The sequence below is a fragment of the Pelecanus crispus genome, chromosome 2 (genome assembly GCF_030463565.1).
Source record: "Pelecanus crispus isolate bPelCri1 chromosome 2, bPelCri1.pri, whole genome shotgun sequence".
NCBI classification, from domain to species: domain Eukaryota; kingdom Metazoa; phylum Chordata; class Aves; order Pelecaniformes; family Pelecanidae; genus Pelecanus; species Pelecanus crispus.
Genome location: NC_134644.1, coordinates 106,249,008 through 106,265,176, shown reverse-complemented (window position 1 = coordinate 106,265,176; position 16,169 = coordinate 106,249,008). Strand labels below are relative to the sequence as shown.

The following is a 16,169-nucleotide window of genomic DNA, read 5'->3' as shown; positions in this document are numbered from 1 at the left end:
TCAAACCCTCAGCACGAATGAGGGGGTCAGGTCAGGATGAACTTCACTGAAGCCCTTCTCTGGTAGTGGGGGGGGAAGAAAAAAAAAATCAAAAAATTTTTTAGAAAGTCTAGAAAACAGTAGCACCGATTGAAGAAAATCCCTGAGACAAAATAGTGTGGTAAATGGCTTGGATTACAGTTAGCAGTGAGGGGTGTCCCAATAGACAAAACATTTTCAGCAAGGGGAACAGTTCTTACTGTTCTTCCTCTATACCTTGCACATCAGCTTCTCAAGTTGTACTCAACAGTACTTCAAGTTGAAGTAAATTATTCTTCTACATAAAGAACAGCAACAATGACATATTGCATAGCAGAAAAATGCTTGCACAACAGCATAAGATTTTGTACTTATTAATTTTTATGGTCCTCTGTCAATCCAAGAAGTACAGTTGTCATGAACTGCTTCATATTTTAACAGGAGCATAAATTAGTAAGTTACTGTATTTCAAAACAAGTTAGGTCTTACTTTCAGGAATATATATAATTTTTACCTTACCTTTGTAAATGTAGCACTTTTACCCTGAACAGAAGCTTTAGCTGTTATCTGGAGCTGCTTGCACATAGAGATCAGTTTTTCAGCCTCCAACAGAAGCAAAGGTTTGTCATCATCGTGTATCTGAAATGTGTTTCAGGAAGACAAAAACACTCTGTGTTAAAGACTCCAATATTAAGTTAATGGAGAAGACAGCACAAGCAGCTTTTAAGCAGTATCACTGGTGTCATAAGCTGAATGGCTGTTTTAGGTCATACATCACCTGATCAGAAAAGGCATGAAGAGCTGAAGCAAGCTTTGTGCCCTCTGTAGCAAAAATCTGAAAGGGGGAGAAAGCATGTAACAAAATTAACCACAATGAAAAATGAGGCTCTTTTCCTTTTTGTTTTAATAAATAGTGTGCTATGAAGTAAAAAGGTAGCAGAAGTATTTGTGATAGTTGTATACATTTATAATTACCAAGTCAGCAGGTTGCAGTGACTTCTGAAATAACAAGCTACACCACAAATTGCCCTTCTCCCAGATAAGCAAATTTTAAAGGCTTTCCCTTTACATACAAAAAACCTGACTTCCAATTATTTTTTGCACTGTAGCGGCTCACAAGAGTTCTGCGGGTAGATGACACCTGCCATGTTTGTTTATTGCCCTGACAAAGGTAACCATGTCTCTTGGAAATACCACGCCACATTCCTTCATTTGGCCCCCTGTCTTTTGTTTGTATTACTCAAATTTTTACATCTTCTTTCTTTCCCATGAAAATACTGCTGCTCAGACTAGGATGAGTACCCGTTAACGCTATCAGAGACTGAGCTAAGTGACACAATGAATACTACTAATGCATTGAAGTCCACTATGTTTGCCATAACGCCAGTTTGCTATTCCTGCTTCTAACTGGAATCTGTCAGTTTAATGAACGCTGTCTTAAGCTACTACTGAAAACTGAAAAGTTAGCTTTCAGAAAGTACATACCAGAGTTAGGCTGCTTAAAAATCTAGTTGCCAGTCAATTCATGGTATGCTGTACTTATGTGTAAGGAATCAGAGTTAAGTTCCAATTTGTTCTTCACTCAAGAGTACCTAACTCCTATTTTGTTAAACATGTATTACCTCTGCTTGATGAAATAAATCTTGAGTAGTTTTCAGAAGTCCTTCTCCTCTGTGGGAAATAATGAAAGCAGAATATATGCCATGTACAGACTGCAGATTATCTTGCCTGCTACTTGCACAATTCATAGTCTCTCTCTCTCTCTCACCCCCATTCGCACCACTGAACTGTGAAATACCATTCTCTTAGAAGATACTATGCACAGCAATAACTTACTACAGGAACTGCATCTCAAAATATTATATAAACACCTCAGTGGCTAGAGCACTATTTGGAAATTAGCAATGGTTCAGTTCTCATCAGTTGAACAAGGACAGAGATCCATGTCTCTGGCATACTGAGTATTATTGGACTAGTAGGTAAGACAAAATCTCAACTCTTATAAAAAAAAAAACCCTAAATTCTTCAAATGAGAAAGCTGACATTGTATGGGGAAGTTTCAGAACACCACCTTCCAGTACAGCAAAGATCGGTAATTCTAATCTACCGTTATATACCTGTGCTTTAATTCCCTTAATTTTGAAAGTATTTATGAACATGTTTCTTAAAATGTTTTCCATACCCAAAAGATATATAAATAGCTGTTCTGCAACAAAATAGATGTCTAGCACTTTAAAAAAACCTCTGATTTTATTACTAGGCAACTTAGAAATTTACAAGCATTTATAAAGCATAAGGATAGAAATTAAGAAAGCTCCTTTCTGAATGTGTTCCAATTATTACACTCTGAAAATGAAATTATTTTATTTCTTATAAACACTGTTAATGCTCTTCTTCCCACCAAAACATGCTGCATACAGCGTAATTACCTGGTAAATAAATACATGGAGTAGGCCATACTTGACATGCCTTGCCCATGTTGCACGATCTCATTCTCCTGATCCTCCCATTTCTCTGTCTCAGAATCCAGATCAGATGTGAGCAGATGCAATTCTAATCCAAGTTTTGCAATTTTTGCCTGTTCCTGCAAATGGTAACCATATTTATGGCACTTGAAAATACATTCTTCAGACAACATAAAAAGAATTTAAAAGGTTTTTTTTTATTAAAATGATGGCACCTTACCTCAGTATCTAGTTTGACTGGCTTTAATGCTTTCAGATTTGCATTATGCTTCTGTTTCAAACAAAAAATAGCATTTTTAAATAAAAGGAATTCATAATCATTTTACTAACAAATCATAAGAGGTGGCTCTATACTCAGAGGCAGACTTTGCAGGAGAGTTCCAGTGGTTCAGACAAACTTCTCAGTAGAAGCTGAGAACCTGTTCTGATCTGGCTGTCCTCCTGAAATGGCATGTGCACACAGGGTCTGTGCCTACAGACACCCTAAAGCTTCAAGGAAAAGACCTCTTCCACAGTTCTCAGACTCTACTTCCTCATGCAGTACCATCTCTTCACCTTATCCTCTAAATCCTCAGTAATACTTAGGACTAAATAAACAATCTTAATCAAGTACTACTGCACCGATTTTTCCATCAAAGATGATACTGATATAACAGGGACTTGGAAGTTGATTTAGCTAGTAGCAAGCTGATCTAGGGTACAAACCACGTAAATGCTAGTGTGATGATGTATCTCATTATTCTGCGGCACTTTGGTGAAGTAGCTGGAAACAAAGACACTGACACTTTCATCTTTTTATGGATTTCCTTCTTTTATTTAAGTCATGAACTATCTGAAATACCAGTCTGGCTGCAAGCCAAATATTGGCTCAGATTAAACAATAATTAGTGGTACTGATGTGAGTGGACTATCTGATAAAGCAGAACTTGCCAGCTGCATAACACATATACACAGTAATATATGATTTGTTTCAAATCAATTTGCATGCAGAGAGCAGCAGTCCCTGGCTTTAACTTCATGTGCTGGTGCTGTCACTGTGCAAAGACAGCAAAAACTAACAGACAAGGGAGCCACAGGCCACATTCAGAAACTGCACTGGAGTGCAGAGGAATGGGAAGTGCAAAGTTGGTGTCATAACTTGGAGAGGTGTGAGACACTGGAGGAGGCTGGATGGTAAGAATGCAGGACTGAGACCCTTGTCTGAGAGTATGAAAAGAGCTGCTATTCAATAGTGGGAGTGCTTGGGCAAAATAAGCTCAGTAATGCCTGCAGGGGGAAAAAAAAACCCCACTATTAATTGTGAACAGCATCAGAAATAAGGTCCAGGTATGGTCTCCATCTCTCACTTCAAGAGTTTGAGCAAAAATGAAGTACTATTATTGAAGCTCCTACTGCAATTTGCTGCTCAGTTTAGCTTTCATGCCATTTCTTTTTTACCATCCCAAAATTTTTAAATGTTCTGAATCTTATGAATGTCTACCCAGATTAGACACTGCAATTCTGCCTATGTATTAGAAATGCTGATCTCATACCAAAAGATTTAGCAAAAAGTGTAAGAACTAATACTCCTAATTGTCATTTCAGTTTGACCATATTGCACATTAGAGATGCAATTCAAGAAATGCTGGTTTTAAGGCAGAGTCTTAAAAGAAGAAAGGAACACAAAGCCAAACTAGATTTGTATGTAAACACAAACTTTGGGCTACAAGGTATGGTAAATATTTAAGCTGCTGAGTGAAGGGTATTCAAGAAAACCAGCACTCTAGCACAGGTAAGTTCTTCTACCTACAAATAACTAAAGAAACCTCAGAATGTTTGTCAGATTTGTAGTTTTCTCCATTCTAGTGTTCACTCACGCTATTTGAATAGGAGAACTGGTAAAAATCAGATAAGCAGTTATTCTGCTTTTAAAACATGATTTGACACCTAATACTATAAATATACCTGTGAATTAAGGACACAGATGAATCATCACTACTGCTCTGTCCTCAACTATGGCATGGTCTAGGATGCCACTCATTACCAGCAAACAGCGCAGTTGCAATTAAACAGATGTAACAAAATACGTAATCTAAATAGATCAACAGGAACGGTATGGCTTCTGTGCAGGGACAGTGTGGGCATTAGCCGGGCACAGCAAGCCTCTGTGATGGCAGTAGGGAGAAAAGATGCAGTACCGAGAGTCACAGCACTGGGAAGAAAGGCAGTTCCAAACGTTAATGCATCAGCTAGGCAAAGAAATTACTCTGTGAAGAAACTCTGTTGCCTTAGGGATGTAATCTACTTTTCCTGTCTACTTCCAAACTGTACATTAATCAGAACTCCCCCAAATCTATGCATCTTGCAAAATGCAAAAGGAGGCAGCAACCTTTCAAACAACAACAAAGCAGAACTGTTTAAATCCTGGGAACAAAGTTTTTATTGAAAGTACTTTTAAAAGACATATGAATCAATAAGTGAGGCTCTGACTTCAGACATCTCTTCTTCAAATTTTGGCTGAAGTCCAGAAGCTATGTAGCTTTGTCAAACTGATGAGGGACAAAAACCCTATCAAAAGTCACTGAACCAATCTATTTTCCAGCCTCAATATTTAGTTCCGTAACCGCGAAATTCACCCATGCTCACCCAGCCTAACATTATATTCCATTTAAATCTGCAGACTGGATTTATAATGTATGATCTTTTCTCTTTTCATTAAGGGTCCAAAGTAGCATATTGTGTTTGAAGTCGCAGAATTGTGCAACAGGAGACATGGAGACAGGGGATCATTTCATGCCCAAATTCCTCAACACTACAGGTTAAGGAAAGAAAGCAAGGAGAGAAAGAAACAGGCTAGAGCTTACTGTACCTTCTGAGATCATTCTTTCCCTTTTTCCTACCCATGAAACGATTCAGTATGTAGCAAGTGAATCAAATGACTGATTACACGATACTAACAAGGTTTAGGAGGTTTCCTAACACACAGATGCTCTCAGAAGCAATGTAATATCAATTACAATTAGCTAAAGATATTAATTACCTCACAACTAAACCTGGACATTTGGTGTAGCTTTTTTCTCTGCATTGAAAACATTTAAGATCAAAGAAGGAAACAAGAACCCATTATTTGAAGAGCCTGCAACAGGCTCGAACATGTCCATTTGTTCCAAATAGGTCAACTCAGGCAACAATGTTAAAAAAAAAATCAGATTGCCAAGACTTATTTTCAGTATGTTGCAGCACATGCTTACTGTTTTAACAGTAACAATGCATTTTTTATTATATAGTGTGACAGTCCAGTACGTGGTAAAAAATGTCGTATTAATGAACAGGAATTAAAGCTTATGTACAATCAAAGTGATTTAAGCATATTATGTAACTAGTTACCCTAGTTTTCAGTATGTTTGTTATTCATTTAATAAATTAACAAAGTTTGACATTTTACTGTCAGCCATCCAGTCAGGATGCATGTTACCAAGATATTGCTATGTCCTCGTCAAGGCATGACATGGAAAGAAGTCAATTAGTTAACAGCAGATATAAAGTAAATACAACAATTCCAAAAGCAACTTACCCCTGGTCTGGGCAGTGATAGGTAGACACGCTTCTCTCCTATGAAGAACACACACATTTACACCAAAATTTGTATGCAGATTTTAAGCAATGGGATCACATGCCTTAACTTCATCCTTCCTTAAGTTGCAGCACTATAAAAGCAAATCACTTACCTGCAATTCCTCCTCTTTGAATATTGCAGAGGATTCCCTCTCTGTCTCACGCTTCCAGAGAGATGTAAGCCAAGAACTCTGTACTGTTCAGATTTTAGCTCTCAGCAACTGGCAGTTAAGAAAGCTCCTCTGAACACTTTCCCTCAATAAGATTTCTAATCCCCTGCATGCAATCCACAAGCGAGTAAAGAAACTCCCTCCAGTGCTGAGTAGCTATCGCTACATGCACTCATTTTGTTGCAAATTACAGAACACACAATGGTAGTTCCACATAAGGCTTTTCTTGGCATGGGTTGGATGGTCTAAAATTTGGAGTAGGCAATGCCACTAGTGAGAAATACCTAGGCAGGTTTTTCTAAGTAATGCCTATATAACCCTAATGTTGTAGTGTACTATATGTATCCCATGTGCACTGTATTTTATAAAGAAAAAAGTTCCAGAGCATTTCACACGCTTATTGAATTATTTCTTATATCCCCAGGAGCCTCAGATATTCCAAGTCTGAGCAAAACAAATGGAGAAAAAAAAATCCTTTTAGGTGTTACCTAAAAGTGGGTAAGAAGAGTTTATCAGCAAGAGGAACCAGTGCCTGGGCTAACAGCCTAGGATTAGAGCTCCAGTTACCAGAAGACTTAATTATCTATGAAGACTTCCATTTATTACCATAGATTCAGGAGAGGAAAGTCTGCTAAATAAAACCAAAATAAAATAAATAAAAAACTTAAGAGCTAGTGAAAAACAGATTTTACTTGAAGAAACAAAGGGCTACTATAATGGATATCAGTACCAGGTTTGCATAGAGATGATGCATCTCGACAGACAAAGGACAAGCAACAACCCCCCTACAATTGCTATTTCCTCCTCTTGTATCAGCTCCCAGAGAAATTCCATTCTGAGTCCTCAGAAGTTCTCTTGTGCATTCATGATTTTTTGAAAGTATGCTCTTTATCTCCTGACACCACAGGAAGACCATGAGCTCCATGTCTAGGCAACTGACTCCTAAAAACAAATTTCAGTAAGTTGACAAGTGCCCCTCAACCCTCTTGATAAGTATGAAAAATGTAATTCTTCCTTTCTAAGATCACCTCTTCCTTCCCCTACCCAGTTTTGTGAAAGACAAAATGAGCTATCAGGGCACAAGCTGCCTAACTACTTTTTTCAGAATGCACAGTTATCCAGCTATTAATTGCCCAAACATGCATCGAAGCAAGATTTCTCACTAAAGACTGACACAAATTATGAGAAGTGATTTACAACATCCTATGTATCAAAAAATCAGCTAAAGGGCATGTAAGAAAGCATGCAAGATGTACCAAGAACAAAAGCTGACTTGTAGTTTAAAATGCTGTAGCATAAAAGATCTCCTTGGTGCTACATAAAAACCTGTTGTACCGTGTTAAAAAAAAAAAAGTTCAAACACAGAAAGCTTTGACATAACAAATGGAATACAAATGCATACCAAGAGAACATACTACTCGCACACACAAGGCGGGCATTCAGAATTACTGAAACCAAATGGAAAGAGGTGGTTAACAGAAATAAGAAAACAAAAAAATTGGTTTTGCTCTTCAAGTTATTCCCATTATTTGGCTTTGCAAGGTTTAGTTGCTCACCATATTCAGAAAGAGGAAGTATTTCCCTATTTATTTCTTGGAACATTTAAAAAAACCCCAAAGCCCAAACACACACACAAAAACCCCACCTCACTAGACCCACAGAACCAGACCTTTCAAAAGCGCAGATCAACTCAGGCCAGAGATAATCCTACTTCATCAGAATATACTTAATTACGTCAGTATACTCACAGAATTTATATTTGATTCCATTAACAGAATACACATATACATTTTTTCAGGTATTTAATCTCCTTAGTTTGTAAGTCAGATCTTTGCTATAATAGCAAAAGGCCTTTCACAGTATTATGATCTTCCTTTTATTATTCAAGTCTGCCTTTCTTTTTCCTAATGTGTTTTCTCTAACATGTTTTTCCTTTTTTATTTTTTTATCCTCTTTATCTTCCAATTTTCTGCCTTCCAGTAGTTCCAGTCATGTTTTTCTCTTGGAAATGTCTCTATTTCAACTTCTAAATCCTGCTTTTGATCTCACTTCTTACCTGAGAGCAGGATGGCTGCATCCCTGCTGCACCCTTCTTTCTAGAACTCTAATTTCTGAATTCTGATCTGTATCCCCTAGTCATCAACTACGGCCCTCCCAAATCCTCATGGTCATTTTAACTCCTCTCAAATCAAGTAGGCAAAACAAAAGAGGAGGGCAGAAAAAGAAGTTACCTTTCATAAATCATTCTCTCACTTCTGACCAAGTTACAGGGGAGCAATCAAGGGATTATTCACGTTCTTCTCCAGCATGTTGGAACCAAAAAGTTAGGGGGAGAAAAAAAAAAAAAGAGAATGGCTGACATCCAACAGATTGGATCAATGAGAGGTACTTTCATTAGGTGATTCATCTCAAAGTGCAAGAGCCTCCAAGTTAAGTATCTAACCTAAACTAGTAATTCTGAGAACAAACTGATCCTTCCACGGGCTGAACCAAATCTCCCAGCTGACAGGAGCCACCCTCCAGAGGAGCCTGGCACTCTCCTCAGCCCAGACCAGCCACGCAACATTTGAAACACCAACATTGTGCAGAAAGGGCCTCCTCACCGTTGGATTAAGAAGTGGTTTAGGATTAAGCAAAAGAAGGCCAAGTCCACCTCTCTACAGTTCTGCATAGTACAGAGACATTTTCAAAAGACACGTGAGGGTTACTGGGCTGGTATGCTCACCAACCTTCCCCACGCTTACGCACACGTGCACCCCCCTCCCCCAGACAAGCCCATTTCAATTTGGGCACGATCTGGTGCGATTACATTAAAACTGAGTAAAACATTGCTTCATTTCCAAGCTAGATCTGTCTATGCGAGTTTTGCACCTCAGTATGTGAAACACCTAATTTCTTGATATGAAAGAAACACTGGATATGGAGTTATGCAAGTGCTCATAAAAATAAAGAAATTAATATAAACAATATGAATCTAGTGTAATCAGAAAAATGCTTCTTTTATTTCATGTGTCCAGCACATTTCGTCACCATTCAATTTTTGCCTCTTAAGCTGTATTCCGAACTCTCTAACAAAGCCAAACATTTAAATTGGTAGTACAAAAATACAAGTTTTTAAACTGAGGAGAAAAAAAAAAATATATATGCCTTCTTACTGTAATTCTATCTTTCGTTACACACAATTCTACTAGGAATAAAGCACTTGTTACATTTTAGTCTGTAAAACGAAGACACTTTTACCAACCTCAACATTAAGACAAGTATTATGAGTTACAAGAAGAATAAAATCTTACAAAATATTGTGAACTCCATTGTGTTTGGAGGCAAAAGTTTTGTGAATGCCACTCATAATCTCTTAGCAAACAAATATTTTAGTTTAATTTATGGGTCATCAGTCATGTTTTCTAGAAGAAAAAAATGTTGAAAGTGCCAAGGTAACTTTAGGGTGTTTTCTGGAAACAAAAAGGTGTGGGTATCTGGGCAAGATTTTTTTCCCCTTTCTGTTTTTTTTGACAAGAGTCACTCTAAGTCCAACAAGAGAAAACAAGCAAACAAAAAAAGATTAGCCCACAATACAGGGGAAAACTTTGCAGAAGACGGTTGGATATAGGAGACCAAATTATTTCTAAAGGAGATAACTGACAGTTGATATGAAAGAATCCAGATTCAGAAAGAAGTCCCTTGCTAGGCCAGGCCACAAGACAAAGAAAACAGAGACATGATTTCTTAAGCATCGTTTTGGCAATACAAGACCTAGTGCACCCAAGGCCATATAAAGAATACAAGCTACGCTTACTATTTTACCAATGGTGGTATCGGAACACCTTATGCTGAAAGAAAGGTTGAGGAAACGAGACAACAGGATTAACAAGAACAGACTCATCTGGCTATGCCAAACAGGAGAAGATAAGTCTTCACTGCACCCAGGCCCACACACGCTATAGCCTCCAACATGCTCAGCAACACCTACCTATTCTCTTCTCCCTCCTTTGAGCAATGACATTGGGTTGCTGTGTGAAATAATGCTTAAAGAAACTGGAAAGTACCACTTGTGGAAAATGTCTGTTACCTGCTGTCAACAGCCACAAGAGAAGAGAAAGTTGCTAACTACAGGAGAGGCTACAAATCTGCCACAACACTTCAAGAACTATTTGTTTGGAGAGCCAAGTATATGCTTTGCTGTGGCTGCATGATTCTTATCCTATTATTTTTAAATACAGTAATATATACACACATACATATACGTATAATCACACACATATATACGTATTTTTAAAAGTTATCATTCAAGCCTGCTAGACCATCGTATGAATATGAAAAAAAATCAGATACTGCATGATCAGCCCTGCAAAGTCCAAATTTATTGTAACACATTAGAGTAATACCATATTTTAAGTTGCATTATATAAAATTTAATGCTATGTTTAAAGAAAGTCAGTATGTCCTTGGCTCTCAAAACAAACAAAAAGCCCACTGAAAGTTAAAAGGATCCCATAAACAGGATCTCCGATTGCTACACATCTTTATACAGCATTCCAGACCAAGGTGGAAGAACAAGTAGGGTAACAATCATGTATTTCTCAAATGCCTCAAATTCCCGACAACCTGCGCTACACACAATTTTTGTAAACCCACTCAGAATTTCAATATATGTTCTCTTTTTACAAGTCTTCAGGCTCAGACACACATTCATCTAGCAACCAGCAGCAACAATTTAATATATTACTGCCCTGTGGTTGGTTGTTTACTGTCCTCACAACAAAGCTGGCAGAAAAGAACAGCTTACACAAAAACCTGACAAGTACAGAAAGTTAAATTGACAAAATAAACTCTAAAAATGAAAAAAGGTCTCATGTTAATAGCAAGATGAAGTAGTGTATCATTGATAAAAGTATCATCTAACCTGAATAAGGATTTACTTTTTCTGTATCTTAGATACAAAAAAAATGAAGTCCCTGTATTTAACTAAATCTAAACTTTTAAACCTGAGTGCTTTTCTTAAAAATACAAGACATTCATTATTATTATATATTACATTCTATCTGTATGCAGTTATACCTTAAAGACTGAAACAAACACGTAGCCGCAAGAAGTATGGCAAGCTACACTAAAGACATCATCTGAAAAAAAATTAAGTTAGATAAAAATGAAAACCAAAATGGCTTCCATTTTTAAGGTAAATTACCCTATGCTAAAAGTAAACACAGAATTTTTTTCTTAAGATTCCAAGGTTTTCTTCTACATGTTGTACAAATACCAATAAACTTACCAACCAGAGAAAATATCCCAAGATTTTGCAGAGTCGTCAGAGATTCCATCCAGAAGAAAGGACAGCAGTTTAAAAATCAAATAACTACATTCACTACATTATGAAGTGAATACAAGGCAAGCTGACAGTATAGAATATGTATGTGTATATATATGTATTCCAGAAAAACAGGTAATTAGTTAAACATGTCACACAATTCTAGTTATATCTTGATTGTCACGAACTGGTATGTCCTAGACAAACCAAAAGGTGGGATGAAAGCCCTACACTCCTAATATCTGGACACCACTGGCAAAGAGCTATGTCAAATATTTTTGTGTCCTTTGAACAGTTCCATTTGATCTTGCTGGAACTAATCACAGTGCAGAAAGTTAAACACCTAATTTTACACAAATCAGGCCTTTAAATTTTTGGCTGCTTCTCTTCGAAAAAAAAAAAATCCAATAAGCACCCTAATTCAACATCTATACAAAACCAATATATTTGTGTATTGCCACCTAGATTCCACATTGCCATATGGGATGTGGGACTGTTTATTGCGCTCTTCTCTTAAGAAAATGGTATTTCCTAAATCACACTTAAAATTCTTAGACTACATGTTTTGAACACTATGTTTTTCTACATAGCATATATTTATTTTAATAAGCATAGCATATTTCTACATAGCATTCTTACCTCTTCTTCCTTCAAACACATCATTGATTTCTCTTAACAACATGGACATGTCACTCAGTTGAGACTCCCAGGCCTCACAGAACACCTCAAGATTTTCTTTTGCAATCTTGCTAGATGGATGTAATGCCAGTGTTTCTGCAGCAGAAATTATCTGGACAGAGAACAAAGTATTTGCTATTGGAAGTCCTAGTACATAGTGTTGCACATGATTTCACAAATGCCTTCACAGGCAAAACACAAAATTAAACTGCTATTATTATGTCTTTGTAGTGTATTCATTTGACATTTGCAGGCTTGATGATCTTCCTTGTACATTCTTTTAGCTACTGCCCAAATGATAATGATAATAATAACAATGTAATAATAATAATAGTAATAATAATATACAAAGCAAGTGATGCACAATGCAATTGCTCACCACCTGCTGACCGATACCCAGACAGTTCCCAAGCAGCAATCACCGCCCCCTGGCCAACCCCCCCCAGTTTCTATACTGAGCATGACGTCATATGGTATGGAATAGCCCTCTGGGCAGTTTGGATCAACTATTCTGGCTGTGCCCCCTCCCAGTTTCTTGTGCACCTGGCAGAGCATGGGAAGCTGCAAAGTCCTTGACTAGCATAAGCAGAACTCAGCAACAACTAAACCGTCAGTGTGTTATCAGCATTATTCTCATACTAAATCCAAAACACAGCACTACACCAGCTACTAGGAAGAAAATTAACTCTATCCCAGCCGAAACCAGGACAATTAGGTCTCCAAAAAATTAATACAGGTAATTTTTATTTATTTATGTCCACTAGAAGTGGCCAGATAAAAGCTAAGCATACCTGTGGGCCAGTGACCTGAAAGGTATCTTCTGCATGTATGCAAGTAATCTCGAGGGGCTCGGTTCCAGAAACATGCCTCAATAAGCGACACATCTAAATATTTTTTATGAATTTAAAGAGAAAATAAGAAATAAGCTTTCATTAGTAGTGAGAAAAGGTGCACATGCACGAACACACACACACACACAAAGTTATTGACAGTCCTTTGAGAAACATTGGGGATCGCATAGCTGGGTGCTTCTCAGTGAGCATTTACAACAAAAACAGGGCTACATCCTGACTTGGAATGTGTAGAAAAATCACCAAGAGAAAGAAAAGTCTTAATAAATAAATAAAAATAAAACAACAAGAATTTCACACATTTATGACTGAATAAACCTGAAAGTAACCAGACACCTATGGAACTTGGAAAAATTGTAGCATACATGATTTCACCAAAACAGGCTTACTCGGCAATTAGCAACTGTGTGTAAATTTAGGCTTCCATCATCCAGGGAAGTGAATTATCTTTGAGCAAATCAGCATCGAATTTAGGGAAGAAATACTGTTTTCTTTCACAGTAAGCAAAATGTAGTCATCCCCCTTTTTTTTTTTCCTTTTAAATAAGATTAAGAGTGAACTTTGGGCTGAGAAGGAACATCAATGTTTTCAGATCAAAAGGAGAATTTATAAGACAGAGACAGCACATATGGAACTAACTGCACTGTCCATCATCAGAAATGCTATAAGGCCTCACATACAAACACTATTTAACCTCATGGTTATGCCTGGGGGGGGTGGGAATTAGTGTCTCACTGGAACACTAATTAGTCACAGAAAAATGGGACATTAAAGCCAAAATTAAAAATCCACAGCATTGATTTGCCAGTCCCAGAAGTTCAAGGGTGTTGTTTCTGTGTATTCAGACTTCTGGGATGAATCCTCAAGCCCCATATGATATCAGAATTTTTTTTAAATGAATGACTATTAGATGCCATGCAAGTACAGCTGCTGGCATCACCATGTTCCAGATCAAAGTGATGGATCTTTGTACGTCTCCTACTGGTACAGTTACTTCTGCTCATCTGTCAGATGAGAAAGCAACAAGGTATACGTGGCAGACATCCTCTCCACAGGCACTCCTAAGAGCCATGACCTCTCAGTAGTCTTGGAAGTCCTATTTGTTCACATGTGCGAATACTTCCATACGAAACCATGAATGTATTAGTACATGAAACATACATGCTGCTTTTCACAAAGGAGAGAAGATTTTCAGTGGCCCTCTTGACTGACAAAACCAACACAAGATCTTCAAAACAGTCAAGTTCACTGCATTAAGAAACTTAACCTTACATTCCCAGCATTCTTAAAATGCATCTTTGAATTCAGCTGTTGCTGGATGCCTACTGCTTGAAAGAAAAAGGCTATCATCTCTACTTGGATCTAGAAACCTATTTTTTAATGACTATTTTAGCCCCAATATATACATACAGATTGAGTCTAGATCCACAAGGAGAATAAGGTATGACTGTACATCCCTTCTACAACAGCTGTATGCCACAGTGACACCTGTGGCTCAGACCATACCAAGAACAATACAAAATTCAACAGTATACTAGGAAAATAAAATAAAATAAAAATTACAAAAACACAGACCAAAGTCTTCCTAAAGAACAGATTAAGAGAAATCCTGCCACTCATTTTCTAAGTGCTTCACAAAATGAAAGGAGCTGTGAACTCACCTCAACAAGTTGCTCCTTCTGCTCTGATAGCTTGCAAGTATATTCTGCTACAGCTTCAAGATTTCCTTCTACTCCTGTGATTTTTAAGGCTTTGAGAACCATATGATCCGTATGGTATTTTAGCAGATCTGCTGCCAAAGATGTTGCTGCACTGTGGACCTTGAGTAGCATTAAAACAAGAAGGAAAGATAAACCTTGGAAGGAAAAAAAATCATCCAGTACCAAGACAAATAAACTTAAGAGACAGACTGATTTTTCCAAGAAGCAAAAAATTTACTGCCATGAAAGCTCATATAGGGCCTGCATATTATCTGGGGCTTTGATTCCTCAATTAGCATTCAAAGTACAAAGATAAAATCCAGCACTCAAAAAAAAAAACAAAAAACACCAAACCCCACCACCCTACAACAAAATATGGAGAGAAACAAAAGAGCAGCTGGGTAAAATGAGGACTTGAAGTTATCACACTGCTGCTTTCCGATAATGTTACAGCTGTGAAAAAAAACAGGTGCATGAATTTGTGGGGCACCAAGTTCAGCATAAGAATGACACAATGGCCACTCTACTTCTCATGAAGAACACGCGTCAAACTGTATGAATCAGACTGAAGCCACACAGCATGTGAGTTTATAATATATTAGAAATTAAGTTCCTATGAATAACTTGAATTCTCAGTGATGCAAAGAAAAGCTTGAATATAATTAGCTTGTGGCACAGCCTTAGAAAAGTAAAAAGCATCTTTTCTGCAAGGAGACTGAAGCCAGAGATGGGTCTTGGAAAAGTTTCAAACACACCCTACACTCACAAAAAGCAAGGAGAAGCCTCTCCTTGAAACACATCCCTAAATCCAGACACACTTTCATACCCATGGATCTGCTGAAATTGTGCTGCGAAGGACTCTTTGACAACTTTCAGCAACAGCTGCTGCTAGTTCTAGTGACTAGTCATAGCAGGTTTACCTATGTCCTGTAATCACCCCCATTTAAAAAACACAGGCAAAACCAAAATAGCAAGCTCTTTAGAAATAGCAGAGCATTCTTATGCTCACAAGACTATTATGTCTTGTAATATTATACTCACTTTGCTGGACTGCACTGAATATACAAAAAACCTGGCTGTTCAAGAAGAAAGTTATCTTTCAAGTTCTTATGAATGCAATGAGCTTCCAATTGTGACACTGGTGGGCCTTGACTCTGTAGAGAAGAGGATGTTTACTAGAAGAGTATGTTGGGTTTTTTATTCCACTGGACTCTACCTATTTTTATCCCCTGCCCCTGGCAGTACTTCCTGTGCAGTCCAGAATTAAGGGCTTTTTGTTTGGTAGGTTGGTTTTTTTTTTATTTCATGCAAGAAACTGGAATTGTTGCCTCAAAACCTGCTGTAACTGTTTAGAGGGAAAAAAAAAAAAAGCTATGACAACCTGTTAT

At 37.5% G+C, this 16,169-nt stretch overlaps 1 protein-coding gene across 1 annotated transcript in view; it reads right to left on the bottom strand.

The window, feature by feature from the left end:
* The window catches only part of CTNNAL1 (catenin alpha like 1), a 59,370-nt gene that overhangs the window by 2,215 nt on the left and 40,986 nt on the right, over positions 1-16,169 (bottom strand). Inside the window, exons 9-17 of the mRNA XM_075705972.1 lie at positions 14,743-14,901; positions 13,022-13,114; positions 12,192-12,342; positions 6,037-6,074; positions 2,704-2,754; positions 2,448-2,602; positions 1,641-1,689; positions 797-853; positions 538-657 (exon numbers count right to left, since the gene is read on the bottom strand). Of these exons, the coding sequence (XP_075562087.1) occupies positions 538-657; positions 797-853; positions 1,641-1,689; positions 2,448-2,602; positions 2,704-2,754; positions 6,037-6,074; positions 12,192-12,342; positions 13,022-13,114; positions 14,743-14,901 (873 nt within the window). The remainder of the gene's footprint in view (positions 1-537; positions 658-796; positions 854-1,640; positions 1,690-2,447; positions 2,603-2,703; positions 2,755-6,036; positions 6,075-12,191; positions 12,343-13,021; positions 13,115-14,742; positions 14,902-16,169) is intronic.